Raw genomic sequence first — 20,179 nt, 5'->3', positions numbered from 1 at the left:
GGAGGCAGGCCTGTCCTTGCCTACAGACAGCCTGCCAACCTTAAACAAATCCTCACCAGCAGCTATAGACCACACAACAGTAACTCTAAACCTGGAACCAATCCCAGCAACAAACCTCGCTGCCAACTCTGCTCACACATCTACACCAGCGATATCATCACAGGAACACACATCAACCATACCATCAGGGGCTCCTTTACCTGCACATCTACTAATATAATATATGCCATCATGTGCCAGCAATGCCCCACTGCAATTTACATTGGCCAGACTGGACAGTCTCTCCATAAAAGAATAACTGGACATAAATCAGACATCAGGAATGGTAACGTACAAAAGCCTGTAGCAGAACACTTCAATGTCCCTGGACTCTCAGTAACAGATTTAAAAGTAGCTGTCCTACAACAAAAACATTTCAAAAATAAAATGGCAAGAGAAATCTCTGAGCTGCAATTCATTTGGGTTAAACAGAGACTGGGAGTGGCTGGCCCCTTACAAAAGCAGTTTCTCTGCTCTGGAAGTTCACACCTTCCCATTAGAATCTGAAAATGGGCCACATCCTCCCCCCTCACCCCCACCCCGACTGATCTGACTTGTTTTTTCTCCTCTCTTGCGGTATACTACTGATAATGGGCCATTTCCACCCTGACTGAATAGACCTTGTCAACTCTGGCCCTCCCTTTTACTGAGACTCCACGCTTTAAATACTTCTATGACACCCCCCCCCATGCATCTAACAAAGCAGGTCTTTGCCCACAAAAGCTTATGCTCCAAAATATCTTTTAGTCTATAAGATGCCACAGGACTTCTTGTTGTTCTCAAATTCAGTTGCAATTTCCCTGATTTATGTGTTGAGGATGACAAACCTTCACAGGCCAGCTGATCTATTCCATGCTTTTTGTGTTCAGTAAATGTTTTTCTTGCACTTAGACAATATCTATGCTTACTCCCGTCATCTCTACCAAGTTTTTATACCACGAATAGAAGAATTTCAAACTTCTCCCATTCTTGATTACTGATGTACTGAGACTCTGAAGACAATGCCTGAGCAATACTGCCACCTATTGTGAAGAAAAGGAGAGATCTTACATTTAAAAAGGGAAAATGAAAGAACATAGAAAAGAAGAAATCAGAAAGTGCATTGATGGAAAAGCACACTCAAGTTTAAAAAAAAACACACACACACACATACATTTTATTGCCTAGGGTAGTTTAAAGGAATTTTATAGAAACAACACATCATTCTGACTGGGAAGGGAGGCGATGCCTGTTATAACACCAATCTGTTATGCCATCTTCCCAAAGGAGGCAATGCATTACACCAGACAGCAAACATGTAAGAACCCAGCAGTAGTTACAGTGTTCTTTAGACACAAGGCAGTCCATGAAATAAAAACACAGAATCGACTGAAGCCCCAAACTTAAAATTTACAATGTGAGCAAACCATTGTGCCTACACTGAAGTAAAGCAACGTCTGCAGGACTGGGGCCTCGTAGAGGTAACTTGGTATGGTAGAGAGGTAGTTTTATCTAATAGAATACAGGACTGGAACCAGGGTCTTCTCAGTAGTAGTACTATTTATTAGTATTACAGTAATGCCCAGAAGATCCCTATCTCCTTGTGCTTTATTACTATTATGGAAAGTACACAGCACCTTTCTACAGCTTTTTTGACCCAGCAAATTGGAATAGGAAATTATATTCCTGAATAGTTTTCGACAGGCATGTTAACAAGAAGAAGGTGATCAGAGAGGGCGTGGGCCCCCTACTGGATGAGGGAGGTAACCCAGTGACAGATGATGTAGGGAAAGCTGAAGTACTTAATGCTTTCTTTGCCTCTGTCTTCACGGACAAAGACAGCTCCTGGACTAATGCGATAAGTGATGCATTGTGGGATGAAGGTGGGCAGCCTTTGGTGGGGAAAGAACAGGTTAGGAGCTATCTAAAAAAGCTAAATGTACATAAATCGATGGGCCCAGACCTAATTAATCCTAGAGTTCTGAGGGAGTTGGCGTATGTTGTTGACCAGCCCTTGGCCGTTATCTTTCAAAAGTCGTGGTGATCGGGAGAGATCCTGGATGATTGGAAAAAGGCAAATGAAGTGCCCATCTTTTAAATAGGGAAGAAGGATGATCCAGGGAACTATAGGCTGGTCAGTCTTGCATCAGTCCCTGGAAAAATCATAGAGGGCCTCCTCAAGGAAGTCATTTTGAGGCTCTTGGAGGAGGGGAGAGTGATCAGGAATAGTCAGCATGGATTCATGAAGGGCAAGTCATGCCTGACCAATATGATTAGTTTCTACGATGAGATAACTGGCTCTGTGGATAGGGGAAAATCAATGGATGTGATTTATCTGGACTTTGGCAAAGCTTTTGATATGGTCTCCCACAACATTCTGGTCGGCAAGTTAAAGGAATATGGGTTGGATAAATGGATGGTAAGATGGATAGAAAGCTGGCTAGAAGGTAGAGCCCAGAGGGTAGTGATCAACGGCTTGATGTCGGGCTGGTGGTCAGTTTCTAGTGGAGTGCCCCAAGGTTCGGTTCTGGGTCCTTTTCTAGTCAACATATTTATCAATGACCTGCATGAGGGGTTGGTTTGCACCCTCAGCAAGTTTGAGGATGACATTAAGCTAGGGGGAGAGGTAGGTACGCTGGAGGGTAAGGACAGGGTCCAGACTGACTTAGACAAATTAGAAGACTGGGTTGCAAGAAATCTGATGAGGCTCAATAAGGGCAAGTGTAGAGTCCTGTACTTGGGCCGGAAGAATCCCAAGCATTGTTACAAGCTGGGGTCCAACTGGCTCAATAGTAGTTTTGCAGAAAAGGATCTGGGAGTTGTAGAGGACAAAAAGCTGGACATGAGTCAACAGTGTGCCATTGTAGCCAAGAAAGCTAATGGCATATTAGGTTGCATCAAGAGGAGCATTGCCAGTAGATCCAGAGAAGTGATTATTCCTCTTTATACGGCTTTGGTGAGGCCGCATCTGGAGTACTGTGTCCAGTTCTGGGCCCCCATTTATAGGAAGGATGTTGATACACTGGAGAGGGTCCAGCGGAGGGCGACCAAAATAATTAGGGGGCTGGAGCATATGATTTATGAAGAAAGGTTGAGGGAATTGGGACTGTTTAGTCTGCAGAAGAGAAGACTGAGGGGGAACTTGATAACAGCCTTCAACTTACTGAAGGGAGGCTGCAAAGAGGCTGAAGAGAGGCTGTTCACAGTGGTCACGGGTGGCAGAACATGGAACAATGGTCTCAAGTTGTGGTTGGAGAGGTCCAGGTTGACAATTAGGAAAAACCTTTTCACTAGGAGGGTTGTGAAGCATTGGAATGGTCTACCAAGGGAAGTAGTGGAGTCTCCGTCCCTGCAGGTGTTTAAGTCTCGCCTCGACAAAGCCCTGGCGGGGCTGACCTGATGGGTTTGGTCCTGCTTAGAGCAGGGGGCTGGACTTGATGGCTTTTTTAGGTCTCATCCAGCTCTATTGTTCTATGGTTCTATATAATAAGTTAAAAAACTCTATAGAAAGGCTGTCATTCCACTTTCCCAGTGTTGCCATTTCTCCCACTGATGCCAGGGATGTAATTTTGGCCAGGACTGGAGTCAGTCTTTCGCTACTGGAGAAGTTCCCATACCCTCCTTTGCAAGCTGGAAATGGTAGAATTATCAATAATAATGCAAAATAGTCAAAATCATTCAATAAATATTTCTGTTCCATGTTTGGAGGAAAAAAAGTTCATAGCCTCTGATAACATTGTTTCCTTTCCACTAGTATTTCAGGAGGAAGATAAACAGCTGCTGCAAAATGTAGACTTTTTAAATCAACATATCCAGAAAACATGCATGCAATAGTTTTGAAAGAGCTGGCTAAGACACTTGATAGACTGTTAATGTTGATTTTATTCAGCATGTCTTGAAAAACTGGGGAAGTCTGAGAAGATTGGAAGAAAGTTTTTGTTGCATCTGTTACCGTATTTTATACTAGAGACCACCCCAGGGTTACAACTTATTAAATGCCACTATTAGATTAAAGGAAACAAGGGAACCTGGCTTTCAGGTGCGCTCACGCACACACACACACACACACACACACACATTCATACTGTTCTGCACTCACACACTTACACAGGTGAACTCACACTCCGGTGAAAAGCTGCATAGGGACAGTGGAGGAAGCTGAGGCTTAGTGGGTCCAGTGTGTCTGCCTACAGTCATGAATCTGGAGCAGCAAACTAACTGTATGACCCCCACCCCCCCTTGTCAGCTTGCTCTTGTCTGGGTAGTACTCAGGAGCAGTCAGCACCATCCATCCTGGGCAGATTGACTCCTGCAGAGAAGTGATGGCAAGAAGCACTCCTTTCGCTTTGCACCCATCTTTTATATGTTTCGATCCTCTTGTCCTGTCCCATTGCCCCTGGATGGGGTATGACCATGAGTCATCACCACTGTCCCAGGACTGTAATTATGAGTCATCAGCTAACAGCAGATGGGACTTTGATCTTCTCTTGATGGGGCCTCTTTCTTTTTCTTGGGTAGATGATTTTGCAGGGCTCAGCTCCTATTATACCCTGGCCATCCAGGTGCTTCTGTCAGCTGGTCATCCAGACACGCTGGCTTCAGGGACTGATTCCATTGCACAAACACCCACATTCACACTTCCTCACTTGCACAAAGGAAAGCTCATTTCAAAGCAAGACCATTCTTTTACAGAGGAACACCCAGGATTTCTTACTGACTTATCATATCTGTAAACAATTTCTTACTAACTTATAATACTTAATATAGACTAGTAGTTGCTACAAAACAGAGCTCATGAAACAAAATATAACTGTGTAGAACAAAAGCAAATCTATAAAACAAAGCTACTGTTACAAAGCTGAAGGTTCATACAGGCAATGACTGTTGCACCGCTTACAGAAAGTTACAGGACTTACGTCTGCATTGTACTAGACTGAACACAGGCTTTATACAAGGGCAGCAATATTTTTAAAATGAGAAATAAGATGACCCAGGGAATTATAGATGTGTCGGTTTGTCCTTGATCCGTGCAAGATAACTAAACAGTTGAAGCGTAACTTGATTAATAAAGAATTAAACAACAGTAACATAATGCATGCCAATCAAAATGGCTTTTATAGAACATAGATCCTATCACACTAACTTTTTGGTAAGATTACAAATGTGGTTATAAAGGTAATAGTGTTCATGTCTTGATGGCTGTAGGGCCTTTGACATAGGATCACATGACCTTTTCATTAAAAACCTAGAATGGTGTAAAATCAACAAGAAATGCATTCATTAGATAAAAATTGGCTAATTGATATGTTTCATAATGTAACTGTATACAGGGAGTCATCACTGAACAGATGTGTTTCTAACGGAATCCGCCTCAGTTCTTGGCCTGAAGGTATTTAATATTTTTATTAATGATGTAGAGGAAAACAAAAGCCATCACTGATGAAATGTACAGCTAACACAAAAATTGTGGGAATAGCAGAAAAATAAAGAAGTCAAGTAACTGATTCAGCCTGATCTGGATCATTTGGTAAACTGGGCGCAAGCAAACATTTTAACATAGCTAAATGCAAACATCTATTATCTAGAAACAAAGACTGTAGACCATACTTAGAGGCTGGGAGCCTCTATCTTGGAAAGCAGTGACTCTGAAAAAGTTTAGGAGGTTGAGATAATCCTCAGAGCATGAGCTCTCAGCATGATGCTACGGCCAATGTGATCCTTGGATGCATAGACAAGGAACCTCAAGCGGGAGCAGAGAGGTTGTTTTACCTCTGTATCTGGCGCTTGGGCAAGTGCTGCTAGAATACTGTATCCAGCTCTGATGCCCACACTTCAAGAAGGATGTTGATAAAATGAAAGGGATTCAGGGAAGAACCATGAGTGTGATTTAAGAATTAAAATACATGCTTTGTAGAGACAGACTCAAGGTACTCCATTTATTTAGCTTAAAAAATAGAGCCGATTAAGGGGTGATGATTACAGTCTGTAAATACCCACATGGTTAAAAATATTTAGTCATGAGCTCTTCAGTCTAGCGGAGAAAGGTATGCCTGGATAGACAGCCTTGAAGCTGAAGCTAGACAAATTCAGACTGGAAATAACATGTAAATTTTTGACAGAGAGAGTAATTACCCAAAGGAGCAATGACAATTCTCAAGCAAGTGTGGATGGTTTTCTAAAGACCACATCATAGTAGTTATTTTGGGGAAGTTCTATGGCCCATGTTGTATGGGAGTTGAGCTTAGATCATCACAATGCCACTGGAATGTATGACTCTTTCCTCAATTTCAGTCTGGCCTGGGTGGGGGGGGAAGGGCGGGAGAGAAATGCCTTCTGGTTGGCTGCCCTTCCTCAGTCAGAGACAGAAGCATCATTTGGTGGGGCTGCGGGGGAGGGCAGCAGCTCCACACACACACACACTCCACTCCCAGAACCCTGCCACTGCAGGACATTGGCTGCTGCCTCCACTGTACTCAGGAGTGTGAGGAATGTAGGACACTTTATTTATGCATCTCTGGCTCTGCTGTTTCACTGAGGGTTCCCCACCCTGCCTGCCCTCAAACAGTCTGACTAAAAAGCTAGTTCACTCTTCTCCCCACATCCCTCAGGCTCACTATTCTTTGCTCCATCCTCTAGGAATGCTTCATTGTAAGAGCAGCAGCACTAAAGACTGACCACTTGCTGGGCTCTTTCCCTGCTGTCAAGGAACAAACATGCTGTCACACCACACGCATTGCTTATATTACACATAAAACTTTCCTATGTTTTCCAACTCTCCAATTTTTGAGGGGGAATGCTGGTAACCCAGGGTGGGGCAACTATTCTTCCATTTAATTCTACTTTGTACTTGTCTGAGAGAGACTTTCCTTTACAGTGGGCTGGGTCAGATACTAGGTAGGGCTCAGACTGTTACACACAAATGTTGATTCCTCAGCAGGATAGCAAATGCCCTTTTGAATTCCAAGGACTTTTTCCCAGAACACCTTTGCTCGTAGTTATTGTGAAGAAACAACAAATCTTTGCTCTAAACAGCCAGCCATTTTATAGCTGTGTGTCTCCTGTACTATCCTTCTCTTTCAACTGGTAAATAATCTTAGCTGCTATCAAAAAAAAAAAAAAGCAGTAACGTAGCACTTTAAAGACTAACAAAATAATTATTTTATATTGTTGTTATTATTATTACTATAATTTTATATTTATTTTTATAAATATTATTATATTATTTTGTTAGTCTTTAAAGTGCTACATTATTGCTCTTTTGTTTTGATAGTATATAGACTAGCACGGCTTTCTCTCTGTTACTAATCTTAGCTCCTGCTTGCTTTTTAATATTTCTGACGGTAGCAGAGTCTCTCAAATTTGAGTATTTTCACTGAATGTCATGGAGGTGAAGTTTATACTCGCAAGTCCTTAGAGCAATAATAACATTGGAGCCTCCTTCCAATACTTTGTGCTTATTCATTACCGGGGTGAAAGTAACAAATTTCTTACAGGTAGTGTACTATCACAACCTACCACTTGGTGGTGGGGAGTGCTGCGATAAAACAGGGCCTGTAAGAAATTTAAATGTTGGGTGTCGTGCAGGGGATTTGGGACAGAGGGATGAGGTGTGTAGTGGGGTTTCAGGAGGCAGAGGGTTGGGATGTGGGGGCACTGTTCCTTCTAAGAGTTTTCATCCATAAGTGGAGTGAGTTTTGTCTTGTGCACCAATACTGAGGTCATGTGTGCTTGTTTAGATGTGTGCCACCATGGCCCTGCACCATCAGTTACTAATATAGGTGTATGTAAAGCAAGAATATGCACATACACTCAGTGGGAAGGGAGAGCCCCAGCCCAGCCACACACACAGGGGGCGAGGCGAGCCACACACAGCGGGAGGGTACCCTCGTCTCTTTCTCTCTCTCTCTCTCTCTCTGTCTCACACACACACACACACACACACACACACACACACACACACACACACACACACACACACACACACACACACACACACCAGCAGGGGTCAAGACGGGAAATTGTGCCTGGGCCAGCCCTTCAAGGGCAGCTAGGATTGCCTGGCCCCTTTGAACTACCATGTGGAGCATTTCACAGGGGCTGGAGCAGCATTGTGACTCTTTGCCACTCACCAAGCTTGGGAAGGGGCCTTCGGGGGTTTGGAGCCAGTCCTTCTCCCACCTTGCCCTGTGGTTCAGCATGGCTGTTACCTGTCCCCCAACACCACTTCCACCCAAAAAACCCTGAAATGCTGACCCTACTCAAGGTTGTGTCTAGAGGCAGCTCATCTCATCCTTCCAGGAGCTGAGATGAGTTTTTGGGTGGAGAGAGAAGCCAGGAGGGAAGAAGGGAGAAGAAAGAGCTCAGGGAATGCTTCTCACCCCTTCCTCACACCCAGACCTGGAAAGTGGGAGGCGTGTGACAAATATTTAGAGCTGGGTCCCGAGTCCTGCCCCAAGTCTTGGAAGGAGACGCGAATGCTTCAGCAACTGCCCAACCCCTCGGCCTCCGACAGAGGTAACGCTAAGACCTCAGGAGCTAAACAAAGAGCACGTGTGAGCAGGTGAGACAGAACTGCTTGTGGGGCCAAGAGACGGGGGGGCCTGTGTGAAGCTCGTAATTAAAAGGGGATGGGGGCCTCAGCAGATATGGGGTTGGAGGGACAGAATCCTGAAGTTTGGCAAACGGCTGGCAGGTCCGTGCCATCAGGCAGCCAGCAAGAGCTCTTGCAGCGTGGGCTGGAATCCCCTTAATAAATTTGCAGGAGCTGGCAGCATTCATTGTCTCTCTCTCTCTCTCTCTCTCTCTCTCTCACAGGCACACAGCAGATGGGCAGGAGCTCAAAAATGAAGACAGGTCCAAAAAAATCACATTGGCCATGTCTACACGTGCCCCAAACTTCGAAATGGCCATGCAAATGGCCATTTCGAAGTTTACTAATGAAGCGCTGAAATACATATTCAGCACTTCATTAGCATGCGGGTGGCCGCAGCACTTCGAAATTGACTTCATCTACTCATAGGAATCAGGGGACTTAGACGTGGGCGGGGTCCTTTCGAAAAGGAGCCCCGTCCGGACGAGCTGTGCGGCGGTGAGCCGCATCAATTTCGAAGTGCCGCAGCCGCCCACATGCTAATGAGGTGCTGAATGTGTATTTCAGCGCTTCATCAGTAAACTTCAAAATGGCCATTTGCATGGCCATTTCAAAGTTTGGGGCTAGTGTAGACATAGCCTCTGATTGGTTACCTCCCTTTGAGCCTCAGGACAAGTTACTGAAACACAGCTTCTCAGCTATAAAATGGGGCTGATGCTGATTTAGCTGCCTGGCGGGGCAGGCAGGGATTACGAGTACAAATGTTCACAGTGCTTTGCATCATTTACACACCAGGCTACATAACTATTTATTATACATATTATTGGTGCTTCAAGCATACGTTACTCTTTTAAATGATTGCTTCATTCAAAAAAGTATTTGTAATAGAGGTCTGATGGGTACATATATTTAGATTTGGCACAAAGGAAATATACTCATTTAGCACATATTTCTTCTGTCCAGCTATCTTTTTCACTGCATTTGAACTGTTGATAGGCTGGTGGTATATTCTGCAAGCAGCTGTGGTCATCTTAAAACCACCTATATGCTGCCAAACTATTAGCAAGAGTCTTTCAAAAACTTCCAGCTCAGAAGCCAATATACTTGCAATTCACTGGGTAAAGTACACTTCCTTGTAGCCATTGCATTGTGCTTCTGTCACTCCTCTCCCAGCTACCCTAAATATATCAAGCTTTCCCCACTGCTACATCAGCAACCCTTCCGTGTGATGATGTACCCCTCCCCACGTGTCCCAGCATCTTCATGGAAACTCAGCTACATGGGTGCCCTGCCTGCCATTTGTTCTTCACATCAGCTACTGTTGCACAAGGTGGGCAATCCTGAAGTCTCTGTCCATAGGCTGCTGATCAATGGGGTCTGGGGTTTTGAGGTGATGGTTCTCTCAGGCCCATCAGAGGTCTCCCTTAGCTAGTGTGTGTGTATATGTGTTTAGAGCAGTGACTCTCAAAGTGTGGTCTGGGGACCCCTAGTGGTCCGGGACTGGCTGGTGGGTGGGCTCAGACCCCCAAGCCACATTACATGGCATGGTTGGGACACCAATACCAGTGCTGTGGGAGGGGAGCCCTGAGCTTCATGGGCTGGGTCTGGTCTGTGGGAAAAGGAAGCTGTGCTGCAGGCTGCCACTTCCCCTCCCTCAGCTGGGGAAGCTGAAGTAAAGGAAAATCACTCACTTGGGCTGTGTCTACACTAGCTCCCTACTTCGAAGGGAGGATGGTAATTAGGTGTTGGGAGTTTATTATGAAGTGCTGCGGTGCATATGCAGCACTTCATTAAGCAAATCACCCTCCCCCCCGGCGGCAACTTCAAAGTATTAAACTTTGAAGTGCTGGCATGCGTGTAGCCGCAGCTCACCCGCCGGTACTTTGAAGTGCCTGGGGTACTTCAAAATCCCTTTGCTCCTCAAAATTTTGAGGCGTAAAGTGACAGCCGACGACTGTAGCACTCCACCAAAACTGCTGTGTAGTATTACAATGGAGCACCCTGATAAATAGTTAGTCTTCCTGCTTAAAATGAGGACTCTTCTTTAGTAGTTGACCTATCGGGTAGTCAAACATCCAAGGTTGTGTGGGCTATTACAGGGCACATGAAAGCAACACATAGTTGTTACTATACAGTATTCCATATTTCCCCAAGAGAAAAAAAACAAATAAACGAGGTTTCATCTTAAACATCTCTTTTATATATAAAGCTATAGACTACCTGTACAGATTATAAAGTGAGGCATTTAAAACAAAAAATTCATTCAACAACTAGTCAGCATTGCTTTCGTGTTCATCTCATGTACAAACAAGCATAATAATTAAAATGAGAGAATTTTAAAAATTACAAAAATTCTTTTAAATAAAAAGTAATGGCACTAAAGCAGTAACAAAGTTATTTAAAGAATCACAGCCACCCAAGGTGAAATTTTTCAGCTGTTCTGCTTATCAGCACGTTGTCCCTGATTAAAAAAATATCTAGAGTTCCAGTAACATGTAATTTGTTTTTTTTTAAAAGAACTACAAATAAAGTATAATGAACACACAGTTTGTTGTCTGACACATCTAAAGTGCCTTCTATTTATTACATTCTAGGCTCATAAATATTTATTCAAGTTTTTTTTTGTTTGTTTTTTGCTTCTTACAACCTTCCTTGTATTTACAATATAGTATCTTTGTTCTATTCACACGGCCATGTCTAGACACCCACTTAGCGGCAGAGGGGGCTTAGCCAGCACAGCCATGTCCAGACAGCCGCTGTGCTGCCGGCACGCTCCCTGCCGACAGTAAAATCTTGCGTGGCTATGCTAATTAGCCATGCGAGTTTGCAAATGGTTCTCCATTTGCAATTTCATGACCTGTCATTAGCAGAGCGCAGCTGGCAGCAGTGCTCTGCTAATGGGCCATCTACATGTGGCCAAGATGATTTGTTAAGGAATCCCTGGAACAATTCCTTCTGCCCCCTTACAATATTTTCTGCTGCCTTGATTAATAACAAAACCAGAAAAATATCACAACCACACACATACTAATTGTTCAGAGATTGTGTCTTACCTAAATAGAATAAGTAACCAGCGGATCTGCACACAGCTCTTTCTAAATAGAACACATTCCAGAACCTTTTGCAGATCTATTCTATTGCAGATTTGTTGCTGATGCGACAGACAGTTCCAACAGTGTATTTTAAGTTTGCTTGTGAATGGTCGTGGGAAAGCCTGACCCAAAGCTTATTGAAAAGATTTCTTTTCCTAATCACTGGTTTTGGACCAGGTCCAGAAGGCCTGATTCTTCCCTTGGACACGTGTGCAAGACTCCCTTTGAGACCAATGAGATCATAAGCGTGTCCAAGGGGAAAATTTTGGTTCAGAGGGTATGTTTTCATTGGACGGTTAGACCAACCAAGCAGCACTGGCACTGAGCTAGCGCAGGTGAGTAACCACACTGCAAAGCCTGCATCTGTCTAAAGCACCAATATAGTTGGTAAAAGGATTCTGTGTGGAGTCAGGAGAGAGTTTAGTGGCAACAAGTGAGAGTCTGGGTTAACTCGTCAGTGAAGGCTCTAGGAGCGCGGGGGCATTTTCATAATTTGCTAAATGTGACTTTCAGAACCCAGTTGCTTGCTACAGTTGTTTTATTTACCCTGAATGTTTGTGTTCTGAAATGCGTACGTAATTGGCAACCTTTGGCAGTTTGCAAAATGTTTTGAAATCTGTTAAATGGTCTCAGAAAATCCGTAGTGCAGGCAGTGTCCCAGTGTGGCAGTACTAAAACCACTCAGTGTCTTTACATTTTATGCCGAGATCCTAACAGTAGAAAGAACACTGCTAAGGACTGTAGGCTTTCAAGTGGACTCACATTGTATTCTTGATGGTAAGGAATTTTATACGGGACAATCAAACCACCAGGCCAATAATATAAATTGATGTGCAACGTAGTTTGTCCAGCACCTGCACTGGGCAGAAATAGAAATTCTCACAAAAAAAAAATATATATAATATACCCTTGTCCCTGCCCCCACTTTTCATCAAAATGCATCCCAGAAGGAAAAACTGGGGGCAGGGACAAGGATATATTATACTATGTCTGCTTTGAATATCACAGTGACTGATGAAACTTTAACAGCAATGAAGGGTCCTGTGGCACCTTACAGACTAACAGAAAAGTTTTGAGCATGAGCTTTCGTGAGCACAGACTCACTTGAAACTTAGTATCTCTGGAATCATTCTTCTTATTTAATATATTTATTAATATAGCACTCAGAAGCCCCAATCAAGATTGGGTTCCCCCCATGACAGATATTATAAAACACATATGAAACAGAAAGTATAGATCTCCCTAGTGCAAAAAGATTATAGATATAAACATAAGACCTGCCAGATGGGACCATTAGCAAGGTATAACGGTTGTCACTGAAAAGCCAACATTTATCTTCAGTTACCACGCAATTAGCCCTTTATCTCAGTCTGTGTGGCAGGGAACACTACTATTTCAGATATTGCTGAATGGTGACTGTGGTAAACATTGCCAAGTTAGTGGAGACCACTTGTAAGTGTTTTAATAAGTTTGACAATATTCCTTTCATAGTTCCATGCACTTGAAAGATAAAATAACATCCTGTCCTTTTAGAGTACACCGTATTATAAAGTCCTGTCCACATATTTTTTTTCCTTTGTAATTTGTTATGAGTTTAATAATGCTTGGACTTTATAACCCACTCGGCATTTGGGTTGAGTTGGTACAGATCGTTCATGTAGGTATCATCGTCAAGGCAGCGTTCTCCTAATTAAAAAAAAGAGATGTGTGATTAGATTTAGTACATCTAAGAAAAAGGAATTTACTTTCAGTATTCATAGAATTGTTCTAATCTATTTACGTTTTTACACTGTGCCAATCCCTGTGGTATCTCACAAAGCAGAGGAAAAGTGACTTCAAGAATTACTCTCTCATATTTCTCCCTTGACTTGCGGAAGCTTGCACTTAGTGGTTTTTTTAAAAATTATCATGTCCATAATTAGGTCAGATTGTTCAGATGATGTAAACTGGGGTACTCTGTTGACTTCAGTGGCTCTAAACTGGACTTACAGCAGCTAAGACTTGATGTGAGCAGGGATAAATCAAAAGGTTGGGTTTTACATTTAAGCTATGTCTAAACTACAGAGTTTTGTCAAAAAAACCCTGGAACTGTTGACAAAACTAGTGAAGCTACGTGCTAAACATGTATCCTATTAACATACGGTCGACATATCTCAGAAGTCTTCTTGACAGCCTTCTGCCTCCCCGACCTGAGAGGCAGAACACCTTCATCAACAGAATCTCTGGACAAAAAAGCTATGGGGATGCTTTAGGGGCCTCCTGTCAATGGCAAGGCTTCTGAGTCAGCTCTGTATGTTGTGCTTCCAGTTGGCTGTTCTGTTGTGAGAGCAGCCAGGCAGTCTAGCCACTCTCTGTCAACAGAGTGGAGTGACAGAGTGATCCACTTTTATGTGTGGCCACAATCTGTCACCAGAAGTTTTGTCAAAAGATATCTTGCGACGTAACTTTTGTCGACAGATTGCTGCAGTGTAGATGTAGCTTTAGACATGAAGGTTGTCACATTTATGGTCATTTTCAATTTCTTTGGAGGGGAATTCAAGAGGTGGCACTTTGGACCAAGAAAGCTGTGCAACCTTTCAGCTCCCAGGTCACAGGAGTTTTGATCTTTAACAGCTCCTTTGTATCCAGTGTGCACAACTGGGTTGTGATAGGTCAGGTCATGGAAGGGAAAAGCAGGGCATTGTTTAACTTGTGCTGATATTTTGCTTCTTGCTAATGTCAAGCAGCTGTTATGAAAATAATGATTTAAGCATAAATGAATGCAAAATTATTACAAAGATTAGAAAGGCAGCAAGTCAGTATTAATAAAGGTAGAACCATAAATATGTCTCCTTATTTGGGCTCTGATCTTCTATGTTCCCAAGCTGTTCAAATAATCAACAGATACACTGTAAGCTCTCTCATATCTGGCATTCTACTACCCAAAACTCTCAAATAACCAGCATTTTAACCATAAATAAATTTTAGTTACATTTTCCATAAGTACGGTATAGTGAAAGTAAAGACAAATAAATACAGCAAATACAGTATCAAGTCTACAGTGTACAATACCACTGTTGTTTGTAAATAAAGTAGTCTGCAAACATTTTGTTTCTTAATATCTAATCTTGTTTTGCTTCAGTGCTATGCATTGCTAGGTATACCTCTCTATTATCCAGGATATTTGAATATCTGCAATCTCCCGGTCCTAGGGCTGCCAGATATGAAAGCGTTTACTGTATATATACAGATGTATTACGTAGGCAAACTAGGCACTCCAAACTTCAGAAATTCCAGACTCAAGATTTCATGAACAATTTTAATTTGGCCCTCCTGTGCACATGCATTACAATAGTCATAAATGTCATGACTGCAAACCTGACACAAACGCTGTCCTATTGCCAAACTTCAGATCCTTGCTTCAAAACATGGAGGCACAATAGCTTCTCAAAGAAAAGGTTATTTTTCTCTAACCTTGTTCTCAGAAATGGCCTATCCATTTAGGATAAAATTTCACCTCTTTTCCTCTGCCTCACAATTCCCCATCCCCTGCAAATAATCAGCCTGAGGCAGAAACACAGCATGAGCCATTTCAAATCGAGCTTTGAAAATTTTGCAAAGTTATAAGCAACTGAAAATTTGGTCTTGTAACAGGTAGTGTCAAGCAACCTGCTGATGCTGCCAGCCCCGTGTAGAATACAGATGAAGAAGGAAAAACTCAGGAGCAACAATCAATAATTAACGATATAGGTCATGTTGCTGCATTTTACTGTGAGCTGTTACAGTTCTTTCCTCTTTTGTGCAATCTCTGCATGAGTTTGCCACGTCATGAAGAAAATGACAGCCAAAAGCAGAAGAGCCAGGACACAACAAATGAAAACCTGTCTGCGTGCAAGGCTGCTTAAAGTCAGGAAGCTTCTCTTCAGCAACTCCACAGTAACTGCTACAGTAATTAGAAGGAGAAAACATAGGGGCTGTGTCTACACTACATTCCGCTTTCGGAATGCAAATGTGGCCAATCGGAAATACAAATAAGGCACCAATTTACATATCACACACACATTGTTTGCATAATGGCAGCCACTCGCTGTTCTGGAAGTGCTGTTTTCAGAAAAAAAAAAAAAGCACTGTAGATAGGGTTCATTCCAAAACAAACCCCATTTTCGAAAGCACCCTTCTTCCTGAAAAGTATAAGAAGGGTGCTTTCGAAAGTGTGGTTTCCCTTCGAATGAACCCCACCTACACTGCTTGTTTTTTCCCCCAAAAATAGCACTTTCAGAACAGCGAGAGGCTGGCAGTATGCAAATGAGGTGCACGATATGTGAATCAGCGCCTCACTCGCTTTTCCGATTGGCCACATTTGCATTTCCCTTTCAAAAGGGGAATGTAGGTAGACACAGCCAGGCAGTGATATACTGCAATTATCACAAAGGTTCATGAGCAAAGGAAAGGATTGCTCAGGAAGCTTCCAACATTCCTCCATATGCCATAACAGTCTCCAGCTCGCCACCTCTTCACTTTAACAGGCACATAAACCAACTACATTTCAAATAGAGGTACTAGTCAATAAGCCAGTTTCTTCATTGCAAAATAAGGGTCCAGATATAAACTAGCCGTAAAACTATTTCTGTCTCACACACAGACACACACACCTCCAATATCACAGGGCTTCCCAGTATTACAAAATATGTGTACTCATCTTACACACACAAAACGTGAAGCAACCCAGTATTATTTATATACATACATTATATACTGCCACAATATATCTGACAGGTAATACCATAGAGATCTCAGTTCCACTGAAGTCAATTACAATATCTTTTTCTATAATATTATCATTGCTATAAAATAAATGCATCTCTCTTAAAAACAGCCTTATGGAACTGAGAAGACAGCCTTACTGAACAGATACAGAAAATCTGTGCAGATACACATGAAGAACCTTGTGCAGACATTTGATATAAATGAATACTATTTTATCAGACATTTAGATATGCAGAATAATGAGCATAGAATAAAAACCTGTGTGTCTAGTTATCCTTGCAAAGCTGTATTAGTGAAAGTGATATTATACTGTCTATAACATACTGTAAATTGTGCCTATAATAAGAGCTGATATTGCAATGATTTTGGTATAAAATATAAAATAAATGATTTTTATATAAAATATTTAAACTGTTTTTAAAGCTTTAAAACAGTAGAGAAAAATAGGTTAGCATCAGAGAGTAGGACAGTATTAAGTTTTGGTGAAAGTTACAGATTTTGGTAAACTTAAGCCAGAATTAATAGAAAAAAACATAATAAATTTAATAGACTCAGAAGATGTAGCCATGCTAGCTTGCAGCTTCACAGATAACCAACAGTCCTGTAGCACCTTAGAGACTGACATTTATTTATTAGGTAATAAGCTTTCATGGGGTCTTACTCATGAAAGCTTATTACCTAATAAATAAATATGTTAGTTTTTAAGGTGCTGAAGTAAATTTAGTTCATGTCTTGCTCAGGAATGATCTAATTTGCTTAGCTCATTAAAAATTGTTTAGTGAGTGATTCTCATTACAGACTTCAGGAAGAAAAAATTTTCATTCATTAAAGAAAAATTCTAGCACTGCATTGCAAATGTAGTTCTGGCATTAATTACACTAAGCCTCTCTCTTCTTTTAATAGGCTGGAAAGAGTAAGGATTGTGAAATATGCAACCCGAAGGCCAGGGAGTATTTCCCATTGTCAGTGACTTCATCAATGTTTCATGCGGCCTATAGGAAGGGGTATCGTAAGGAAAGCTCTAACAGTGAGCCTGAAGATAGGACAGTTTTATTGGTCAGTGTGCTTAAATATTTTTTATTTTTAAAAATAAACCAATAGGAGGAGCTGTGGCAATGCCTCTCTCCTTACAGGGGAGATCAGAAGATGCTGTGGGCTAGGGTGCTACCAACATGCCAGCTCTGTGCTCCCTTCTCACTAAGGTCTCCCTGATGCCTCATCAATGTAAGCTATTGAATAAAAAGCGGCTGGTTCAGGCTCATCCCAGCAAAAACAAAAGTGATGCCATTTGGCCTGGAACAGCCCTTCAGAGAAATGCAAAAGTCTGTGACAGTGATCTCATCTCTTCTCTACTCTCAAATCTTTTGGTCTCTGCTGCTAAATACCCAGGTAGCACCAGTGTTCAAAACCACTTTTCCTCCTCTATGACTGAGCAGAAATTGGGGGTAAGCTTCCCCGTTGGAAGAGAATCATGCTTTTTTTACCTTCATACTGGACTATTATGATAAGGTAACACCTGGTAAGTTCCTGGAAGCTTGCCCAGCTACTACAATTTGAATACTATTCTGCAGAATAACTCCTGAACAGGACACACCAACTTTGCATTGGTTACCTCTGCTGCTACGAGTCCAACTCCAGGTTCCGGCCCTCACCTACAAAGCCCTCCCTAAATGATGCAAGCACATCAGTGACCTCCAGTCGCACCTCCCACTGGTATGGAAGCCATAATTGGTCGGGGCTCTTCTGCCAGGGTATGATTTGCAGGGGCTGAGACAGAATGTTCTTAGACATTGTAAAATGAAGGAATGAAAGCCATCTTTTGGGTGTGTTCTGGATCCTGCTTGCTCCTATCTGTAATATATCCGGCAGGTGTGAAGGGAACTGAAAGTTGGGCCCTTCTAGCAGAAAGTTTTGAAAAAGGAAGAATGGACATAGTGTTTCTATCTAGGGCATGCCTTGCATATAAAAACATTCATATAATGGTAATGGACATTTTTGAAATGCAAATAATCATGCATTAACTACTGCTAGGAACACCAACTTAGCAGATATCCATAGTGTAGATTAGTACATGCTTTTGACCTACCTCTTACTATCCACTCTGAGACCAATTCACCTGCAAAGGACGACTGTGAGATAATGTGCATCTTGCCCATGCAACCCTGGGGCACAGAAGATACTTCCCCAGGACTTTATGCATCTGGGAGCCTGGACAATGTTCCATAGACCCCAAGCCAGCAGAAGGTTCCTGGATCAAATCCGTGAAGCCTCCAGATGTGAATACTCTGGCCCACACCCCCTCTCCTTCCAGAGCTACCTGCTTTTTAAGCTGTGCTTGGTGGCTCTGGTGGAACATGTACTCTTTTGAGTCCTGAAAGTGAGTGATGAATCCATGGAATGAAGGAATCAAGCCCAGAATTTAATTCTAAACTTTTAATTAATTGATTGATTGATCGACTCTAACGAGACAAACATTTGCCTCATTCAAACCTTCATGCACCCACTACAAAATTAATGTGGATCATGTGCCTATAACTGAAGGCAAAGTTAGGCCCAACCAATCTCACTTCAGTAAGGAAATCTGTTGAGAAATGAAACTCACCTATATTTCCTCCAATTTCATATAAAAATACCTCTTCTTTCTTGAGAGCTTGGGCAATTCCACTGTTAGGAACAAAACAAAATGATGAGCTATCCCACCAAATAGCTTGTAATCGAACCACTTAAATGTGCCTGAGAAATGTCATGGTAGTTAAGGAAACTGACAGCACACTGAAATTATTCCTACAATTCTACTTTATCCATATCTTAACACAGAGCAAGGAAAAAAGACTATCACACCAGTACGATAATGCAAACAAGAGTAAACCTGCATAGTAAATTACAAAGAAAAAAAATAACTCAGACGGGAATGAATTGAGAGCTTTAGAAAAGAATAATCATTTTACAGACAGTTGGTGGCAGCCTGACTTTGTGCTCTTTGGCTCTGTTTTGTTTGTTTGTTTGTTTTGTTTTTAAACTGTTGTTGCAAAAGTGACTTTTCTCCATCAGACATTTCATCTCTCTGACATAGCAGCACAAGTGTGTAAAGGAAGGCACAATCATATTGTTATCTTTTTTAGGTCTGTGTAACCTAAAGAGGGACAAGTCAGATTTTCTTTTCCAAAACTGGATGGTGAGACCAAGAAAATCATTATCTGATTGTGGTGAGATGTGTCAACCTGCAGCTGATAGGAATTTTTGCCAACATCATGAGCCCCTTAAAATCTAGATAGAAATCAGTTCTTAAGCTTAGCCAACGTGGAATGCTACCTTACCGTAATTAAGAACGATATAAGTGATACAGAAGCTGAAAAGTTACTTGCATTACCTTCCTTCCGCCCTCTCTGTCTCTCTCTCTCTGTCTCTCACACACACACACACACACACACACACACACACACACAGAGTCCAAAGTTCACCTAAGTTAATGGTGTTAAAGTCCATCTAAGTTTCCAATGACTGCAGTACAATTTGGATTAGGCCCAAAAACATAGATATTTACATCTGTGTGTATCTCTCTCACGGGGATCTACATATTTTGGGGTTTTTTTCTTGAGGGGTTTTTCTTCTCTTTTCCCCCATTTCTTTCTCTCCAAGACTCTTCTTAGCATTCCCCACTCAATTCTCCACAGAAAGATGTAAAAACATACTGTGTTCCATGAGTCCCATTCTTAACCCAGCTGACAAAACA

At 42.1% G+C, this 20,179-nt stretch overlaps 1 protein-coding gene across 2 annotated transcripts in view; it reads right to left on the bottom strand.

The window, feature by feature from the left end:
- Positions 1 to 10,791: 10,791 nt before the first annotated feature.
- The window catches only part of ARHGAP18 (Rho GTPase activating protein 18), a 108,693-nt gene continuing 99,305 nt past the window's right edge, over positions 10,792 to 20,179 (bottom strand). The window contains exons 14-16 of one of the 2 annotated variants that reach the window (XR_012645045.1): positions 19,049 to 19,110; positions 12,686 to 13,386; positions 10,792 to 12,608 (exon numbers count right to left, since the gene is read on the bottom strand). Coding sequence is in view for 1 of the 2 variants with exons in the window: in XM_074990587.1 (XP_074846688.1) it covers positions 13,295 to 13,386; positions 19,049 to 19,110 (154 nt within the window). In the remaining variant the exon portion in view is untranslated. Of the gene's footprint in view, positions 13,387 to 19,048; positions 19,111 to 20,179 lie in introns of both variants that reach the window. The other variant, XM_074990587.1, reaches the window with a different exon arrangement.

Source organism: Carettochelys insculpta, chromosome 3 (assembly GCF_033958435.1).
Source record: "Carettochelys insculpta isolate YL-2023 chromosome 3, ASM3395843v1, whole genome shotgun sequence".
Lineage (NCBI taxonomy): Eukaryota > Metazoa > Chordata > Testudines > Carettochelyidae > Carettochelys > Carettochelys insculpta.
This window is presented reverse-complemented; position numbering and strand designations above follow the sequence as displayed.